The 21,331-nt window shown below is 38.6% G+C and overlaps 1 protein-coding gene across 3 annotated transcripts in view; it reads left to right on the forward strand.

Annotated features, from left to right (window-relative positions):
• CNTNAP2 (contactin associated protein 2) overlaps nucleotides 1-21,331 on the forward strand; it is a 2,029,937-nt gene that overhangs the window by 1,238,775 nt on the left and 769,831 nt on the right. For all 3 annotated transcript variants that reach the window (XM_067747291.1, XM_067747290.1, XM_067747289.1), the window contains one exon: nucleotides 2,986-3,092. In XM_067747291.1, the coding sequence (XP_067603392.1) occupies nucleotides 2,986-3,092 (107 nt within the window). The remainder of the gene's footprint in view (nucleotides 1-2,985; nucleotides 3,093-21,331) is intronic.

The raw sequence follows: 21,331 nt of genomic DNA on the forward strand, positions 1-21,331 counted from the left end.
ACATTTCCTGTGACCTACTAAAATAATTAGTTCACTAGAGCAAGAGTCTGGATTTAAGACTAAAATCGTACATAGAAATAATCTATATTTCTCACAGTAAAAAATATTTTCTCTGAAATTACTTCAGTTCCTTGGTGTAACTTTCTAGTGTTGTGTTCATCCATTCCTTCAGTCTGTCAATAGGCATTTGCTGAGTGGGCTGTATGCCTTGTCATGCTAAGAATCAAAAGATCAGAATCCCTCACTGTGGAGTCTCAGTTTAGAAGAGACAGATGCTCAAACAAATAATTACTGAACAATGTGATGATGGTATATTGGACAAATACAAATGGTTCCATAGGAGTACAAGAGAAGAAATAAATAATTAGGAAGGGGAAAGCTAGGTTAATTCAGATTTTATTTTGCTTGGTAACTGGTTCTAACATTTTTTTTAATATAGTGATAAAATATTATGGTTTGAAATTATATTTGAATCAATTTGATTTAGAAATAAAACATTTCTCACCATTAGGAATTAAAATGCCAGTAATCAACATAGGGATAATGTCAATTTAAAAAGATAAATATTAAGAAACAAACATTTAAAATAAAATAACATTTTATTTAAATAAAAGATCACTTTTAAAGAAATAATACTGAATTTTATAAATGTTCAGTTAACCTCACTTGACTGTTAAACGCTTATGTGTGTGTAAGTACACACCAATATTTTTGATGATTTTGACATGGATTTTCTCATTTGTGCATTATTTAGAGCACATTTAGATTCCACCCTGGTTTCCCCTCGAGACTCTGTACTACTTCCCCTGAATTAATTGATATAATGAGCTGATGTAAATTACTTTCACTATTAGACTGAGTTACTGTTAACCCACAACAACTTAGAAGGTAAATATACCACACAAAGGCATACAAGTACTGAAATCCCAAATTAAGTATCAAAGATGTTTTTTAGCTTTATGTAATTTTGGAGTGTCTGTATCATTGCTTCCCCACATGGTCTGGAGAATCAGGACTCTTGGATATAAATGCCTTCTGATAAGGCCTATGCCTGGGTACCTGTAGAGGGAAATGGCTCTGGCAATAGACCTGAACAACCCTGGGCTACGCACCCACTGACCGTGGTTCTAACTCTTCCTTCTTGCTTTCTTGCTTGCTCTGCTGGGAACAGTTTTCAATATTTTAATTATAAAAATGGAACTTCTCTTTTTAAGGCCCAAGTGAAATGCTCTAAGCTTGATTAAGCCCTTTGTTTATAGTCTACCCATAACTACTCTGGTCTCCACATTTCTGTACGTTTCATATCACTCTGATGACGGATCAGATTCTGCCTAGTATTGTATCTCGCATGAATCTTATCCCCCACCCTCACCTCCACGTAGGTTATAGAGTCTTTGGAGAAGAAACATCTTTGTAGCCTGGATAACACCAAGTCCAAATTCATATGGAATAGAACTGCCTATTAAATGTAGAGTGAATTTTCCATCCCACCTCCTGAAAATCCAGTATCATGCTCTCTTATGTTGTATTTTCCCCCCTTATAATGTTCTTCCTCTCATTTTCTTCTCTTAAAATCCTGTCCTCCTAGGCTTAAGCTCTTGAAAGGCAGTGAATAGACTCTTGTTCATCTTCTGTTTCCCACAGTGCTCAGTAATTGTTTGTTGCATGACTAGAGGTTTGCAAAGAGTTGTAGAGGAACAGCATCCCTATATAAGAAACAGAGTTCCATGCCAAACTGGTCTGTGCCCTGCTATGGTAGTTTTAGGCATGGCTGATGGTAAGTCAGGAACAGGGGATGGAGAATATTATCTCTGAGGCCAGTCCTGTTCTGTTTTGCAGCAAGACGCTACCAGGGCTTTACGATTATTGGTGTTCAAAGTGTGGCTCTGCATCAGGCAACCTGTGACCCTCTATTATGGGTTCTGCCTTTTTAATCTGGGTGGACTTTTCTACTTTAGAGAGTTTCCTATTCAAAGCTAGAAATATTTTGTGAATGCTAATACATAAGAAGAAAATAATTTGTGCTGTTGAAACAGGAGTTTTCCAGAACAAATTCCAGCTTCACTATTGCTAGGATACAGGCAGACTATAAAACAGTGCCCTGCAAGCAGTGGTTCAGATATCCATAGCTCCTGGCCCTCTATTTCTTGCCTATTAATTATCTGCTTTATGAACATTACCTCCTAATCTCAAAACTGTTGCGTTGTCCAGAAAGTTCATTTCCATAAGATGTTAAGGAAAAAACATGAACTTTTTGGCCAACCCAATACTTATCAGATAGGTATAATTACTCCATTTTAACAAAATGAGAAAATTGAGGATCAGAAAGGTTAAATTACATCATCATAACTGGCTATTAAGTAAATAAAAAGACAAAGATTTGAACACAAAACCTGCATTTTTCCCCCATATTATACTTGCTGCCTCCTTATAAAGGTGGCTTTCATTAGCTGGCGGGGCATGGGAGGAGGGGTAAGGAAGACTTAGAAATCTTTTCTTATGAGGCTAGTATATTCTCATTGCTGTGGCATTATTTCAGAAACTCATATTGCTATATAAAAAAAAAACAACTCAGCCTTAACCCCTTTCTGACTTGGTACTATTGGCCTTGATAAAGGATAGTACAGGAAACAAGATGGCTAATGTTCTGTCTCTCACCAGGAGGAAATTTAGCTAGTGTCTTTGTTTTTTTTGCAAAAGGAAAATAAAATGAATCTGTGATGTGCAAATGAATCTCTCAACTGTTTGTTAATTTCTACTGTTTACTCAAAAATGGGAAACACCAAGCCTGTGATACATCATCTTTTGTGCACTTGGCACCTTCCGTCATGAATCATATTAATCTGTTTAAACTAACAAGGATTAATTGCCTTGGTAAGGCAACCTGGCATTGGAATGATATATTGCCCAGACAGCTTGGAATTTAGCCACTCATAAATCTCATTTGTTTGTTGGTTTATTTCTGTTTGTCTCTTTCTCTGACAGATGTGTGCCCAATCACTGTGAGCATGGTGGGAAGTGCTCGCAGACGTGGGACAGCTTCATATGCACTTGTGATGAGACGGGCTACAGTGGGGCCACCTGCCACAACTGTGAGTGCCAATTTATCTCACTTTAAACTTGTAATTGCATGAGAATCCTAGGTCTTCAGCTATGCTTTAAAGCTTAGCAACCTGAATAATCCACATAGTAAATCACTTGATTTTGAAGAACCCAGATTTCACTGTTGCTTTTCTAGAGTAGTATTCTAGTTGTCAAAATACATTCTCTCAAGCCTAGTGACTCAAAAAGAAGGAGCAACGTTTCCGAAGCTCCATAAACATGCAGTTGAGATTGGAATGCTGCTCTTGGATGTGCCTTTATGTGTCTAAGCCACATCTGTCTGGATAGATTGTTTGGAAAATTGTGTTAGTATGATGTCTCTGACTGGATACTCATTTATCAGTTCATCAGAGAGGCAGACAGAGTGTAATTTGAACATTTAGTTTGTGGATGATAGTTGTCTCAGTGCTCTTTTAGAACTATTTGGCCACATTATTTAGATCAGAAAAATGAGGTGGAAAATGTAAGAAAGTCCATTGAAGTTGTATATGTAAAATAAAAATGCAAGAAGGCAGTTTTTTTTAAATATTAAAAAATAAAAAGTAGCATGCAAAAGTGTTTTTTAGAACACAGATGTGCCTTGTTTTACATAATAGCTTTTCCCTGAAAAGTTAAATAAAAATTATACTTTTATAATTCAAAGATTATTAAAAATGAATATTAACTTTATAATTGTAATGTTAATTTTCCGATAACGCATAGCACTTTTGAAGACAGATTTGCCATAAAATATATAGTTGAAAGAAGAAGGTCATCTGTTATGTAGCATGAATGTGTGTGTGTGTGTGTGTGTGTGTGGAAGGAAGGAGGAAAGAGATTCAGTCTTCTCTCCGTATGAAAATCTAGTATCTAAATCCGCTAAGTATACAGAGTGCTTTCTCTTCATTTCACTTTTAGAAAATAATAACAAGCAAAATATTATTAGAGTTCTGGGGACAGTAAAAATGTAATACCGTTCTCTGAGACTTTTCATATCATTATTTGTAGTAATGTACAGTAAGACATTGGGTTCAGCATATATTGTAAGACCTCAACTAAGAAAAAAATTTGTAATTTATTTTATTGCACTTATTAATTTGTTTAGGAGGATATTTTAAAACACCAAGAGACAAAAAGAACTAGAAAATTAACATTAATAGGGTGATATAAAAGAGTTAAAACAGACACTTAGTAGATTCATCTCTACAGTATTTATATGTAGATATGTAAAAAACTATTTTAATGAATAAAGAACCAAAGTGATTGATATTGAAATTAATTAGAATTAAGGAGTTATGACTAAAATTGTACCCTTCCAATCACATCAAAATATTAACTTTCATCATATGACATTCATTGTATGATACATAATGCTTGAACTAAGTAACTTAGATGAAACAAAGTGCCTTCACTCCACCAGTAGAATTTATATAATATGTTATAAATACCACCTTTAACTATCACAATCTTGTTTCTGAGAATGGAAATTCTAACTAAAGGAAAGAACAAGAAATTGGTGGTGGTTACAAGTGTTTCCTATCTCAGCGACCACTTTTATATTTAATGTAAAAGCAAATAATTTTTTTAATAATTGCTTCTTTCATTGAATACACAGCAAAGAAAAAAGACATTTAAACATATTAAATTAAAAACAATTTAAAATATATGCCAGTAGTTGAATAGTTAAGTGTTTGTTTTTTTTTTAAAGCGTTAACAACTCCAAGTATTAGAAATGTCCTAAGTGTGGTTAGATTTGGTCTTGTGGGAAGTTATAAATGTAAAAGAGGGAAATTATCTCTTCCCTGCTGCTTATTCTACTCTTCCTTCATTTAATTTTTGTGTGTATGAATATAGAATCATTCATTTTAACAATGAAAGCCTGATCGCTCATTGTCTTCCCCAAATAAGGCCAAAATGTTGAAAATCATGTGTGTGCATAAATAGAGGTTAGAAGACCATAGTGCAGAGTTCAAGAAAGGATTGATTGGACACAATGTTGTTGTGAAAGATATATCTTGTGGGTTGTAGAAGGCACATGCTTCCAAATAAGCTAAAAGACTTGATATATCTCTTAGTTACTCCCATGAATTAGTTAAAAATTGGGAGGGTCTGGCCCAGCACATAATACTGTGAAAATTATATAATATATGCTATTCAGTTTGATACAGAATGAACAATTTGGCATTTTTACGTAGTCAGTGACTGCATGGGCTTCTGATGCTGCCTGTGAGGTCACCATGCTGGGTGCCTTTGCAGGAAGTCATTCTCTTCTCTTGGACTTCCTTAGTTCCTCTGCCGACTAAATGCCTCCTGAGCTCTCTTACAGTTCTGAAATCCGAGGAGCTGAGACTTCCAGTTGCTTATTCTGTGTTCTGTGGTTTTGACCTTTGTTAGCATTATTAAATTTTTACCTCATTATTTTCAGTGAAAGACCAAGTGTCCCTTTTGTAAAGGAACTATGGTAATTTTAAAATAGTACTAGTTTAAAAAGGTAAAGAACAGCTAACTAAAGTCTGAAATTTAGTAAAACTAAATATTTAGGAGAGCTTCAAACATTACAATTAGGCTGCTAGCTGTTTAACACATTTTCTTCCCTGGTCCAGGCTTGGCCGGGATGCGAAAGCTATTCCTTGCGTGATTGTCCAGGCTGGGTTGTAGTCCAAGATGGAGGCTCGAAGCCCTTCTTTGACAGGTCACACTGCCTGAGTTTGAACTTGGATCGACTTACTTGTAATTGTGGGCACTAAAACCGTTTGAGCTTCATTTTTCTTCTTTGTGAAATGAGATTAATAACAGCACCACCTCATAAAGCCATTGTGAGATTAAATGAGATGATTTGTGGAGAACACTGAGAAGGGCTTTAGCATATGTTAGTACTCAGTAAATTATTGCCACTTCATCCCATTCAGAACAATCATCCCTTTGCTCTGAATTTCTGTACAAATAGTTGTCCATATCACACAATTTGTCACTTAATTTCATGCTGCCATTTATTGTTTGCTATCATTTCCATGGCAGATTTGAGCTTGAAGTGAATGACTGGTTTCCATAGGGTTTTGTTTTTCCAGAAGAATTGAAGAACATTAAAAGTGATCTGGGTATGTCCTAGACCTGTCTGTCTGTTTCTTTGTTGCTTATACCTGGAGGAATTAATTTTCAAGTGAATTCTCTACAGGGCTCAGAGGATTGTCATTTACAAACCACCCCCATGAGGAGACAGGGTGTCATCCTTTGGGTGAGGAAATCCTACAAGAAAAGCCACAGATTGCAGGAAAGGGAGAGACAGTTTTTCGTGTTCAAAAACTAAGGAGGCTAGTTTGTGAAAAAATGCAAATACATTACATTCTTGGAGTTGCATACCTTTAAAATTTCCTTATGCAGGTATTCCATTCTCAATTAGTTTCTAAGAACTGACTATTAGCATATCAAAACATAAAATCATGACACACAGACACAGAGGGTGGAATGATCATGTTAAATAGTTTATTTGCTTTGTTTCATTGACTTATCCCTACTTCATTCTCCCCAAAGTGTAAGAATTTGTCTTTATTTTGAGCAAAACTTCATGTTTATAGCTATAGTATTTTTCTCTTAGTGGTGATAGATAGACCCTTTTCAGTAGATCTCCAAGCTCACATTCCAATACCTCAAATGCTTTTTAGGATCTAATTATCATCTCATTTTTTTTCACGTGTGTTCTTTACACTTCATAATTATGGCTCTGGTTTACATAAATTAATTCAAAAACCTATCCCTTATCCCAGGGCTTAGCAGATATTTTTTCTCATGCTGCTGGGGTCTGTCTTTGACCTCAGTCATTCTTACATATACTATTAGTCCCCTATATGGAACTGCCCTAAAAATCCCCAGGGTATCCTCAATAATATGAACCCTTTCACTATTTTCACAAGTACCAGAGGATATTTGACAAATATAAGCAATGTTTTGGGGTGGAACTCTATAAGAATTACTAGATGACAGACCTTCATTCGGAGAGAAAATAGTTTTCCAGATATCTTTTTATTAAAGGAGGGACTTTCACCTTGCCCAGATATACAGACATGACTGTTTCCAGAGGAAGTAGGAGGAGGTAAGTTAGATGACCTATGAAGATCTCTTCCAATTTTAAAATTATGTGATTTCTGAATTCTGAAATACTAAGAAGAAACAGGGATTGATGTTGCCACAGAAATGCAAAAGTAAATTTTTCAGCAGCCAGTTTTAGAAGAAAAATTGAAATTTAAAAGGAAACTATTCTACATTCTGTAGTCTGGAGCTATGACTCTAGGTCTATAAATTTGTAAACCATAAATTATACTGCACCTTATTACTGCACACATGAAAAGTGAAGTGGATTTCAATAGCTCACACCATGTTATTTATAAGCCATTATACCCATAAGTAACTTAATTCAAGGCATAATTTTTTAAAAAGAAATCATTCCTACCTGCTGAAAGTCACACTAACCTAGGGCATAAAAACATAGATTTATTGGCACAAGGAAATATGGTCCCCCTCATCCATTTGGAACTACCACAAACTTAGACACCAATGAAGACAACTTGGAATTTGACCATTGCTACCAAAAAAACAAAAACAAAAGGGGCAGGCATTGGGTGGAATCATGGCCTTATGGAATTGGAATCCATCCTTCAGCTGTAAGTTCAATTGGCTTACAAGGTCCTACTTGGTATGGCTGTGTCTTTAACCTGGTTTTCAGCCATACTCTTCCTCTCTGTCTCCCCTCTAGTCCCACTGGCCTCCTTTCAGTTTTCCATACTTGCGTGGTACCCTCGAACTGTTCACTCTCCCCTCCCACTGCCACGACCACAGGACTTTTGCACATCCTCTCTGCTGTGCTTGGTATGTTCCTAGTCATCCTTCAGATCTCAGCTCAGTAGTCACCACCTTAGGGAAGCTTTCCATGAACCCGTAATTAGGTCAAATCCTCTTATTTCAAGACATATATCTTCCCCTTAGCCTTGGTGATGGCTGTGATTTTGCATTTAGCATTTGTGATTCTTTAATAATATCTGTCTTTTCCACTGGACTATAATATCTGAGAGGAGATAGTGCCAGGTTCTGTCCACCATTTTATTCCCAGAGCCCACCCAGCATATAATATGTGCTCAGTGAATGTGCACTGAATCTAAGAGTGAATAAATGACAGATAACCTAAGAAGCATCAAGGGCTTTTTAAAAATCAATGTCCTTTATCCAAATTTATGAAGGTTGTAAAGCTAAGAAGAGAGAGTAAAGCCAAAGGGAGAAAAAGAAAACAGAAAAAGGAGGGTAGAGAATAAAAGATGCATTAATTCAAAGCAGAGGGCGCAGTGATAGACATGACAGCACAAACAATCACAAGAGGTGTAGAGTTTTAAGAAATTATATGGACAGATTCAATATATGGGCACACAAACCCACACGTTTCAAATAATCTTCGAGGAAAATATTGCCATGTTAAGACACCATTCGTTAAAGTAACTTGTGAGACTATATTGTAATAGTGGCAAAATAAGTTGCAACGGCAACAAAAGATCTTAGATGACATAGTGCAGTCAACTCCTGTGCTGGCTGATTGTATGAGCTGTTCTAAAATAAATATAAGAGGGAGAGGATATGGGGATGTATGTATACGTACAGCTGATTCACTTTGTTATAAGTATACGTATAGTTTATTCACTTTGTTATAAAGCAGAAACTAACACACCATTGTAAAGCAATTATACTCCAATAAAGATGTTAAAAAAAGTTATATTAACAGGATTTGAACTTACACACACACACAAAATAAAAATAAAAAAAATATAGACGTGTTTAAATACTGACCATCTAGTGAATGATAAAAAACTGTTTAAACTTGGTATGAAATTTGAATAAGATGAACATAATCCTTTGATTTATCATGTAATATCATGTGTGTGTTCTTACTACAGCAGAACTGTGGAAAGGGAAAAGAACTCAGGGTTTGAAATCAGATGACCTACTGTGAAACCCTCAGGCTATCTGGCCAGCCTTTTTGCGTCATCAGCTGAGCGAGCCTAGTGTAGGGCTGTACCCTCTCCCATTCCTCCAGCCCTCTTAGCACATTTGTGTGGATTCCACCTACACCCCTGGAGGGTGAGGTCAGCTCTCCCATTACACACTGTTAGTTACAGGTCACTAAACAGCAATTAAATGAGAAGCACTGGGTTTAATACACTTCCTCCTCACCTCCTTTATTTCCCCCTCTGGGCTGCCCTGGCTTTGTGCTTTGACAATCACTTAACCTCTCTGAACTTAAGTTTCTTCTGGGAGATTCAATGAAATATTGTCTCTTAAAGTGCTTTGTAAATATAGAAAGCATCCTAGATCTTGTTGTAACTTTTATTGCACTGCGAAGTCTTAAAAAACAGCCAGCCAAATTTTTGTCTGCTTATAAGTAGCTTAAGGATACGAGTACTGATACAGTTGATTCTCAAAGAAAAGATCAGAGAGTGTCTAAATATTTTAGCCAATACTCATTGAAAAGATAAAAGGCTGTATTAGCAAATATAGTGGCTACCCAGGCTGATTTATATGAACAGGGTGAATCTGCTGTTTCTAATCTAGACATGGCATTAAGTAGCCAGACTGTGCCTCTTTGTTATCAGGTGAACAATTGCCAAATTCTTCCAATTTTACCTCCCTCTCAAGCCACCGTTCTATTCCTACACCATGAACTACTTCATATGCTCAGTGTGTCCTTGTCATTAAAGAGTGACTATGGTGCCATGGGACACCAAGGTTCTGATTCCCACCATCATTTATTCATTCATCAGTATGTTGAGAGCTGATCCTGTCCTGCATATAGAACAGGTGTGGAGTGTGGAGACGAGAATGGAACAAGGCAGGGATACTAGAATAGAGTGTTGGACAGCCTCCTCCAAAGAAGTGCATAATTTCATTAAAAATAAAAGTCCTTATAATCTTAATTCATTTTCATATCCCTGGTTCATTGGGATTGTGAGCTGAGGGTAAATTGTACCATGTGCTTACCTTTTACAGTCTAGGTTGGTAATTTTCATGTTTACAAAATATTTATAAATGTAATTATATGGGAAATTATTTAATGCTGTATCACAAATTCTTTATGGTTTTAAGCAATCGTTTCATCTTTTCAGAGGTTATTATCAGATTATTTACTTGTTTATTTCTGTTTTTTGTCTGATCAGATTGGCAGAGAGAAATCAGGGTGAGGAGGCTGCAGCTTCAGCATGGTGCTGGGTAGAGAAAGCAGTTATCAGTAGAATATGTGCAATTACAGTATTAGCAAGCTCATGCTTGGTTGTGTGTATTCTCTAGCCGAGAAGCTCACTTTCTTACCAGAGTTGGAGCATTTGGGGAAAGAGGAAAAATGACAAGCGCTGTCACTTCCTGAAATCACACTTATTAGGAAAAGCATCTCCTTTGCTCCATTCTCACCTGGCCTCTGTAAATAAAGTAAGGTGGAGAGAAGTGGGGAGTGTCATCTGTGTAGAAATGTGGGAAGGGGATTTAGAGGCCATTCTCTCCTTCAGCTACAACCAAATAAATTACATTGGATTGAAATAGTGCAGGTCGGGGGCTTCTCTGGTGGCGCAGCGGTTGAGAATCTGCCTGCTAATGCAGGGGACACGGGTTCGAGCCCTGGTCTGGGAAGATCCCACATGCCGCGGAGCAACTAGGCCCGTGAGCCACAACTACTGAGCCTGCGCGTCTGGAGCCTGTGCTCCGCAACAAGAGAGGCCGCGATAGTGAGAGGCCCACGTAACGCAATAAAGAGTGGCCCCCGCTTGCCACCAACTAGAGAAAGCCCTCACACAGCAACGAAGACCCAACACAGAAAAAATAAATAAATTAATTAATAAAATAGTGCAGGTCATTTGGAGAAACACAGCCCAAGCACCTTTACATTTCTAAGGCACCCCAAATTTCAAATTAATCCCCTCTTTCATGCCTTGCTTTGGAAAGATGGCTAAGATTAACCATAGAAAGAAAGGATTTAATTTCAGTTTTACAAAGACTCTTTCAATAGTTTCAAAACTATATCTTTCTCTTTGAATAAAGAACCTTTGCAAAAAGTTGATCTGCAAATGCATATTGAAAAGCAGACTGCTCTACCAACAGAGGAGCTGTGAACCTGTGAACTTCTCAGAGGTGATAAAATGCCAGAGCCAGGTCTTAAGGAGTTGACATTATTCACTCAGCTCCCCTGTGACTCTCTCATCCAGGGTTCAGAGTGAGGAGAAAAAGGGATAGAAAACACCCACCTCTGCACCTTTGCCAAGTTCCATTAGGGGGAAGAAGTCTGAGGGAGGGAGGGCTGTTTAATTGAAAGATACGGAAGGAAACTTTTGAGATGTTTATATCCACTCAGAACACAAGAAAGGAGAATTAAAGTTAAAAGCACTATGTGCCTCTCCTTTGATCCATCTGACATTTCCCAAATCAAACTGTTTTTTTTGCTTCATACTGACATTAGTCACTGTGTTCCTACTGCAAGTCTTCAGCTTTACAAGCTTGGTGTATAGGAGTATCTCTAACTCATAGACAGTTTCAGTTCATTCAGTAATATTATGTCTGTTTTGTATGCAGCACACTATGTGGATGCAGAAATACAGACAAGAGCCCATTTCCTTATGAAGTAGATGAGGTAGTTAGAAAAGGAAGCAGGACAAATATTCAGGAAACATTAATATATTAGTAGATGTTTATGTACCAAACTGGTGTAAAGGCTAGTATGTATATGTAATAGGAGAGAGAGAACAATGCAACCAAGATGGTCAGGAAGGGTTCAAGGAGGAGCTGAACCCTGACTAAATTCCTTGTTTTGGGGGGAATAAAGATTGGGACTGGCAGAGTCCAAGGCAGAAATAAACATGGAGTGTGGAGAAGCATGCTAGTGAGGAGACCAGCTTCGGAGTCCTCAGACCTCAAGGGGAATACTCACTTAGATTTTTGCATGTCATAGGATCCTGGGGAAGTTGCTGAATCTCCCAGATTAGCACCACCCTGTTTGAATGGTGTGCTGCAGCCAGGATTGTTAAGTATTCAGGAACTTTGTGAGCCGGTTGTTAAAGCTTGGTACCTTGAACCAGGTACAGTGGGAGAATTTACCCCATGGAACTTGACAAACTCTACAAACTCTTTTTTTTCTTTTTTTTTGTAAAACTGGTTTACCAGAATATCATTGCCCTGTTTCATTATTAATAAAATGAGAATAATAGTATCTCCTATCAGTATTGTTGTGAAGGGTACAGATAATGTGTAAAGTGTCTAGCACAGTTATAATCAACACAGGTGGTTCTCCAGAGATGATAGCTACAGTTACAAATGTAACACTTTGAAGAGACTTCCCAGCAAAGGAGCAGCAGGATGTGGAGTCCAGTAGGTGGGTTGAGATGTGGCCAGAGGACAGTGACTTCTCGGTACCTCGGTTCCGAAGTATGGCTTCAGACGTGATTCTTCATCACTCATTTTTACCGTGAAACACATTTACTTTTATTCTTTGGACGAAAAGAGTTGAGTTTCCCTTCGCCAAGTCAATCCATAAATGACTTTAAAGTCTGCCTAACAGACTATTGGCTTACAATGATCTCTGAACTAAGGAGAACTTATAAGACTACTGAACAATGTTTGGAGAACATTTATGAAGAACCATTGGGTTACGTGGCGTCACTTCAACAGTCAACGTTTCTTTTACTGAAAGTGACAGAAATGTTTTTGCGTTACTAAAGTTTGCCTCAACTGTTTAGGATGTAATATAATGTTAGGCAACAACTGATGAAGACAAAGCTAATTTTAAGGTTACTTTGTGGTTGTTAACCTAAATCTAAAGAATGAGAAGCTTTCTTCCTTCAGGAGCTCCTCCAGCTGTGACCCAGCCGTGTCAAATTTATACTCCTTAAATTTCAAGACACCTGGCTTTGTTTGTCAAGCTGTTTGTGAAAAAACTACTCAATAATAAATCTCTTGATGTTTTTATTATTAGTTTTTATTGAAGTATATAGTTGCTTTACAGTGTTATGTTAGCTTCTTGCTGTACAGCAAAGTGAATCAGTCATACATATGCATACATCCACTCTTCTTTAGGTTTCCTTCCCGTTTAGGTCACTACAGAGCACTGTGTAGAGTTCCCAGTGTTACACAGTAGGGTCTCATTAGTTATCTATTTTGTACATAGTAGTGTGTATATATATCAGTCCCAATCATGGTTTTTTTTTTAACACTCACATGATGAAAAACTGAAGAATGCATTATTGGTTCCTGTTTCTATCTTTACAAAATGGTGGTGAACAAAGAGCTCTCTCCATTTCTTTTCTTATTATTGTTGCATTCTGCTTTTCTTCCTCCTTTCTACTCCCTCCTGGCAAAAGTGTTGAGAAGAGTATAGTTCAGATTGTTGGAATCTGGAGTGAAAATGTCCATCCACGCAAATAATGTTCTTCTGTTATATTTGTTGTAAACAGCTAATTCTGTTAAAAGCAAAAGTTTCCTATGGAAAGTGCAGCAGTTTCCAAGAAAATTTTGCTGGTTGACATTTTGGGTGTTCTCATATCTGACTGCTTCCAAATTCTAGTAAAATGTTTTATTTGAAAATCTTTTAGTCAGGTAAAAGTGAAATACTCTAAATGTATATGGATTTGCCTTAAAAACTGTGGTCTTATTTTCAAGTATAGCAAGGAAAAGATCTAATGGCTTGTAGCTCCTTCGTCTCACCAGGTGAGTTTGTCCCAGAGCTGCCATGGTGGCTCCAGTATGCAAAATATGCCAACACTACTCTTGAAAGACCTTTCTTTTTTTTTTGCGGTACGCGGGCCTCTCACTGCTGTGGCCTCTCCCGTTGTGGAGCACAGGCTCCGGACGCGCAGGCTCAGCGGCTATGGCTCACGGGCCCAGCCGCTCCGCGGCATGTGGGATCTTCCCGGACCAGGGCACGAACCCGTGTCCCCTGCATCAGCAGGCGGACTCTCAACCACTGCGCCACCAGGGAAGCCCGAAAGACCTTTCTTGTCATCACAGATGCCAGCACTAAGTGCCAGACATGTTGACACCTACAAAATTGCTGTCATTATTATGAGCAGACATCAGAATGTCCTAATAATACTGTTTTCCATTATCCAAGCCTGTTGAGACATCAATTAAACACGTCTTGCTTGCCAAATCATGTGATCAACGTTCTCTGTGCTGGATAGGGGCAGGTGAAACCATCCAATTAGACTGGATAAAGAAACACCTTTATGGGCTTCCCTGGTGGTGCAGTGGTTGGGGGTCCACCTGCCGATGCAGGGGACGCGGGTTCGTGCCCCGGTCCGGGAGGATCCCACGTGCCGCGGAGCGGCTGGGCCCGTGAGCCATGGCCGCTGAGCCTGCGCGTCCGGAGCCTGTGCTCTGCAACGGGAGAGGCCACAGCAGTGAGAGGCCCGCGTACCAAAAAAAAAAAAAAAAAAAAAAAAAAAGAAACACCTCTAAGGGTTTGGCTGTGGAAAGAGAAATTCCTTCCATACATATTCCTGCAATGGAATTCAGAGATCTAGAAAACACTATGTGTGTTTTCCACCGTATGGCCATCTGTTGATGAGTCTGCCCCACTTAGAGAACATCAAATATTCAATGAAAAGCATATTCGTACTCAGAAACTCAGAAAATGCTGGCATATTAAGGCTCCCTCGTGGTTTCAGTGACATAGACTTCCTGAATGAATAAAACCTGAATTTTGTTGGGCCACGTTGATTCTTCTGAAAGTTCCTACAGTACCTGGAGCAAGGTGAATGGAACAAGCTTGGTTAATTCATGTCCAAAAGGACTATTTTTTCCTTTGTATAATTCTTTAAATCAAGCTGACTTAAGCCATGTGAGAGAGAAGAAGGTATCCTGAACTTCCACAGGAGAGAAATAACCAGTAATGGAGACTGTCCTGCCTTCTCATGACATAGCAGCTCTGGGAGAAGTACTGGAGTTGTACTTATCTTAGATGCCTTGAGGAAGGCGGGTAGGAAACTCCAGGTGGCAACACTTGCTTCCTAGTTATCAGTTAGAGCATCTGCTACTCTGTGATAAGGGCACCTACTGGGAAAGCCTGAGCTGTAATAGAAAATCTCTTCTCAGCTGACCATGTAGCTGATGAGCCACAAGGCCAGTCGTCCAAAGAGTGCTAAGTGAAACGGGGACCGGGAGAGGAAGCAGGATCAGTGGTGGGTGACAGAAGTGCAGTGACTGCAGAACAAATCCTCCTCTTCTCATCAACGCTGAATCCACCACTTAGGACATGCTTTCCACCATCACCAGATAAAATGTGGTATCAATCCTGTCTTGCAACTTTTGCTTTGCCTCAGTGCCATTGCCACAGCTCCAGTGAAAGTTGTCATTTTCACCCAGCCTTATTCCAATAGCCTGAACTAGGTTTTTGGGCTAACATGTAGTTTAGAAATAAAAATAATGATACAGAATGATTCATAGGGCAGAAATAATATGGAAGACAGATTTGTAGAGGAGCATTTGAATTGCTGTTAGCCATCACAGAAGAAAGTTTACTAATAGACAACATTTTCTCCTATCCCTTATACCTATAGATTAGATTTTGAAAGACCTTATACATAATAAAAGCATACTTCTTTAAGACCCAAGTAATTTATTTACTATATAAAAAACTCTAAGGGGCTCTGAATTAGTTCAGTTTTCATTCAGATTGGCACTTCTTTTTCCTACTTGTCTCACCCTATGCTTCTCATGTACTACCTATCTTAAGATGAAATAAATGAACATCAGGCCCTAAATTCTACCACATGTGGTTCCTTAGCCAGGGAATGGGTTCACGTTGACACTTGACTCATCAATTTCACATGTGGTAATCAAAAAAAAAACCAGATTTAATCGGTACAAACCGTAATTTTCATTCTGGGATCATTTCGATTCCAGCAGTCTTTCTATTGGTTAGTTTAGGAAAATTGTGTCTCCATTGTGCTTTTTCAGTGAGGATCCCAGTGAAGAATCATACTTGAATCGAGGAACTTTTTGCTTTTCGTAAGTGCAACCAACAGAACTTTGATAGTTGGGAAGATGAGCTTGTTGTCCATAGACTTAAAAAATTAAGAATAAATATACAAAGTTTGAGAAGGGGTAGTTTAGTAGATACTTTGAAATATTTATCGATGTCATAGTATATTAAGATTAGAGATTATGCCTAAAAAATAAAGTACATGTCCTGACATGCTGCCTTCTACAGTCATCTTATCAAGAGGTGTGCAACCACCCTAATTTCCTGAATTTTATCCCAATTCTCTTCCCCAGAATGTGGCTACCTGCTACCTGTCAACTAAAAAAGGAAGACTTTAAGCAGGGGTGGCTGGGGGAGGGAATGTGGAGGGAGGCTTGTTAGAGTGGCTGGAGAGAGAAGGATGAGTGTTTTGGCCTCTGAACTGCGAGGCTGATTGCACAGAGTTTCCAGCTCCCTTGCTTTCTACACTGCGATCTGTGGATGGAGAGGTGGCTTTGTGCACATTTCTGGTAACCCTAGAGATCATGTAGATGCAGTTTAGAAGTAGGAATTTATTTTTAAAGTAAGTTTACTTCCTGCCTTAGGTTTAAATATATACTTAGGGCCAAAAAGCATTTTTAAAGTGAAGTCAAGGGCTTCCCTGGTGGCGCAGTGGTTGAGAGTCCGCCTGCCGATGCAGGGGACACAGGTTTGTGCCCCGGTCCAGGAAGATCCCACATGCTGCGGAGCGGCTGGACCCATGAGCCATGGACGCTGAGCCTGTGTGTCCGGAGCCTGTACTCTGCAACGGGAGAGGCCACAACAGTGAGAGGCCCACGTACCACACACACACACACGAAAAGTGAAGTCAAGAGAATAGTATTTTTTCTCAGCAAAACCAGAACAAGATTTAAAAATAAAAATAAAGCCAAAATTTTTTTTTAAATGGCAGTAAGCAAGAGTGACTGGCTTAATTTCTCTTTTGGAATAGTTTATGGATAAAGATGGGGTGTGAATTATAGGCTCTATAATCTATCACAGCATTTACTCTTTTCTCTTTGATGAAGGACATTCTATTCATAAGAAATAATGAGAAGTTTACAAATCAGGTATTAAAACTTATCAAAGACAAAGGCACAGACATTCTTACATCAAAACTATTAATGGAAAAACAGACCAGTCAGGTTTTTAACAAATCACCTACAATACAAGAGGTAAACACATTGGCAGCTCTTATACTGGATAGATCTCAAGTAGAAATCAAATCAAGTACTGCACACTTACTGAGGCATACTTCACGCCAGCCCCCATCTGTGTCAACAGTAACTGCCTTACATCGAAATAATCTCTCTCACAACCAACTATGACTTTCTCAGGGCACTGAGCATGTCATTTTCATCCACACACTCATTGCTCAGCACCTGGTAAGTATTAAACACATGTAAGAGCAACTGCACTGTGATTGTGTCTATATGTGCACACACACACACACACGTGCACACACACATATAGCATACCTTGAACGACTAAGAAGACATGTTTATCAGGCTCTGAACATACCAAGCCCTCTGCCTACTCACTGGAGGATCTCTCTTTGGGGCACAGCTTCTTATAATAAAAAACTTTTTGTTTCTCAGTAAGAGACTAACTTTCTTTTCATTTCATAGTGTTCCTGGTGTCTGGTCCATGAAATTTTCTTTATGCCAAATTATGTTCTATAGAAAATTGCATGTAAAGGGGGCTTCATTATCAACAGAACTGACTCCCTCTGAAATCTTATAGTGAACTATGTATGAGACAAAGTCTCTACTTTATCCATGATCAGAAAAGTGTCAGAAAGCAGGTTGAAGGAGGGGTACTTTTTGTCCTTCTCTTTATAAATGACTCCAGGAGATGGGATGTTATGTGTAGCAATGTCCTAGGGCTGCCTTAACAAAAGACCACAGACTTGGTGGCTGAAAACAACAGATATTTATTCTCTCACGGTTCTGGAAGCCTGAAATCAAGGTATCAGCAGGGTCATGCCTCCTCTGAAGGCGCCAGGGAAGAATCCTGGCTTGCGTCTTCCTGGCTTCTGGTGGTTGACAAGCAATTGTTGGCGTTCCTTGGCTATTGTAGTCCAGTCTCTACCTCTGTCTTCACATGGCCTTCCTCCCTGTGTGTCTCCGTGTCTGTGTGTCTGAATCACCCTCTCTTTTCTCTTATGAAGGCATCAGTCATTGGATTTAGGGCCTATACTAATCCAGTATGACTCATCTTAACTAATTACATCTACAAAGACCTTCTTTCCAAATACAATCTCATTCCGAGTTTCTTGGTGGACGTGCGTTTTTGCTGGACACCGTTCAACCCTCTACAATCTGCTTGCTCATGTCTATCCCTATAAGTAGTGCCACACATCCCCTCGTGCTTTCCTGTCTCCTTTTTTTTTGCTTACGCTCTCCTCCCAAATCCATCCCAAAATGTCCTTCTTCCCACTTTCACCACATTTTTGCTCTGTGGGATCCAGTTCATAGTCTCTATTTTGTGAAATTTTCTCTGATCACTCAAGCTAAAAGAGGTTTCTCCTTTTTTCTTATTTTTCAATAGCAGTTATTATCTATGTGATTTTTCTGCTATTTATACACTAATTATTTTTTCCAAATGTTTGTTTATAACTTTTCCCTCAGAATGTAAGTTGTGTGGGCATAGGCCAACTATTCCCATATTTCTTGAGAAACCTAGTAGTTCGTATATGTTGATTGAATTTTTAATTTTGAACGTGTACTGTGGGTTGAAAGAAAATTAATGGGAACAGAGAGGGAAGGATGTTAAGTATTGGACTTTACATATACTATTTCACGTAATCTTCAAAACTGCGCGTAAGGAAGATATTCTTCTTCCATTTTGCAGATGAATAACTGTGGTTCAAAGTACATGGCAGAGTCAAGATTTCAAACCCTCTCTGTCTATTTTGTGAAATCTGTATTTTGCTGGACTGCCTTCCTTCTGGCAAAGCTTTTTCAACTTTCAGGGCGTTTAAAACACCTAGAACATAGAGACTATTTTGAGAAATGATCCTGAAAAGTTGGCTCTACATTGGAAGGTGTGGTAAGAGAAGTCACACCGACAGCTCCCGACGTTACTCTCCACTGACATTCATCAGCCTGGGGGCAGCCACTGTGGGGTGACTAGGAAAGTTCTGGGAGCAATGGGGGCGGGCACTCGTACGGTGTGGCTGTGCATGAGCACATAGGTCCCAAGGAGTCTCTGCGCCAATTCATTATAATCACCCCCTTTAGTAGAGACTATATAAAATCATGTAAAAACATTTTGAAACCTCAAAGAAAGACTGTATATAAATTATTTTAAAATTTGTAGTTTGTGATATATTTATATTAGTATAAATGTGTGTGCATATACCATATACATATATAATAGTAAACTATTACCTTATGAATCAGAAAGGCCCATTTTCCAGGCATTTTGGTTAGTGGAATCTGTCCTTTGCTGGCCTGACCATTTCGGATCTGATTAAATATGCACACATAATACTCAAGATGATGCAAACTTCAGCAAGTGATCTGAGGCTGACTTTTTACAGGCTATATTTTTTGACTCCATAAAATCCTAATGCGATATCCATTCCCACACAGACTTTCCTCCTCTCTGTACAAGACAGAGACCCAAATGCCACAAAGCTCACTGGGGGCTCCTGGCTCAGAAACAGTTCTCTCAGCACTCCCCTGACATTATTAATGGCCCTGATGTACAAACCCAGAATAAAATAGAATTAAAATCCAAAATTAATTTCAAGCTCCATTAGAAATTAAAGGTGTTGGGAAAGAAGTCAATATTTTCCTAGTGCAAAAATGACTAAATTCAAAGCAGTTAATTCTATTATTTTGTAACTTCTAAAAACTATGAAGAACTTTCAAACTATAAAATGTTGCCACACTCACACATATACACCACATGTGACAAAAAATAATGAGAATGATTTCCAAAAGCAAGATGCAAAAATCTATTTTATACTTTATAGCTACAGCATGTAGTGTACACACTAAAATGTATGTCTTAAAATACAGCCAATTATTCTGTAAAATTCGTGGCTATTTCCAGCAATTACCAACACTTAGTTGCATATCTGGGAGGATGTAAGGAACAGAAGCAATGCAAAAGAGCAAAGACATTTATTTAAATAGAATAAACGTATCCATTTCCTTAATTTTACTTTTTCTCTTTTTCAGCTTCTTTTTATGTAACGCTATCGATTACCAAACAAGTGACCCTAAAACACTGTAGTTCCAACTAGTATAAAGTATTTTGCAACCTGTAGAGTTGTAGGTCATAAAGGAAATAAAACTAACACTCAGTAAAATCTTTTTCATGTCAAAATCATTGTCACTTCTTCCCTGTCATGACTTTCTGAGAAAATCTGAGTTAACAAATGGATCTTTTGCAGGTCCAGAAAGATCAGAGTCAGATGGGTCTGGATCAGACCTTGTAATGAAAATGTGTCACTTGTTCCTTCTCCCCACGTCAAGAAGAAACCTCATGAGAACTGGCTCAAGCATCTCTTATTATTTCAGCAGACTGGGGCAAACAACTTGAAAGATAATGTGGGAGTAAACCAGTTCTTAGCTCAGAAAATGTCATGAGCCTTCTGGGGAAGCTGTCCTCTCTTTGTGATAAAAATAGTCCCTATGATTTAGGTCTAATAGCAATAGAGGAGGATGTAGTCAGACACTGGGACCATGCTCAGACTTTTCAATAAGAGAGAACAGAGCAATCACCATCGGCAAAAGCCTCATGTCCTTCAGGTTTCTAAATACTGACGTATTTTTCCAATGGCTAGTATTCAACTCCTTGACCTTTCAAAAATGGCATCTTTTAAAATTCTATTTGATGTACTTCCCTAAAAGTGTGACTTATTTGGCCAGGTGATATAAAGTTGGGATTTGGGAGGTGAGCTGCCTGTTCCATCAGCCCCTATCCACTGCCTTTGCTGTTGCTATTCAGAGTTCTGCACTAGCTCTAACACAAACAGGGGTATCAGATCAGATGGATTTTCAACTCTCTTAACCTCCCTGTTGTTTAACTGTTCCTTCTTTCCTGTGATATTTTAAAAGTAGAGTGGATACGGGAATAAGACAGCCTGGGATTCCAGCCCCAATATGGTCACTTACTGTCTGTGTGGTCCAAGGTGCTGACTTAAACCTCCTGATCCTCTTTTCCCTTTCCTGTATAAGAGACACAGTAATCCTTACCTGGCAAGTGTTTTGTTTTTGTTTT

This window comes from Pseudorca crassidens, chromosome 8, assembly GCF_039906515.1.
Source record: "Pseudorca crassidens isolate mPseCra1 chromosome 8, mPseCra1.hap1, whole genome shotgun sequence".
NCBI classification, from domain to species: Eukaryota; Metazoa; Chordata; class Mammalia; order Artiodactyla; family Delphinidae; genus Pseudorca; species Pseudorca crassidens.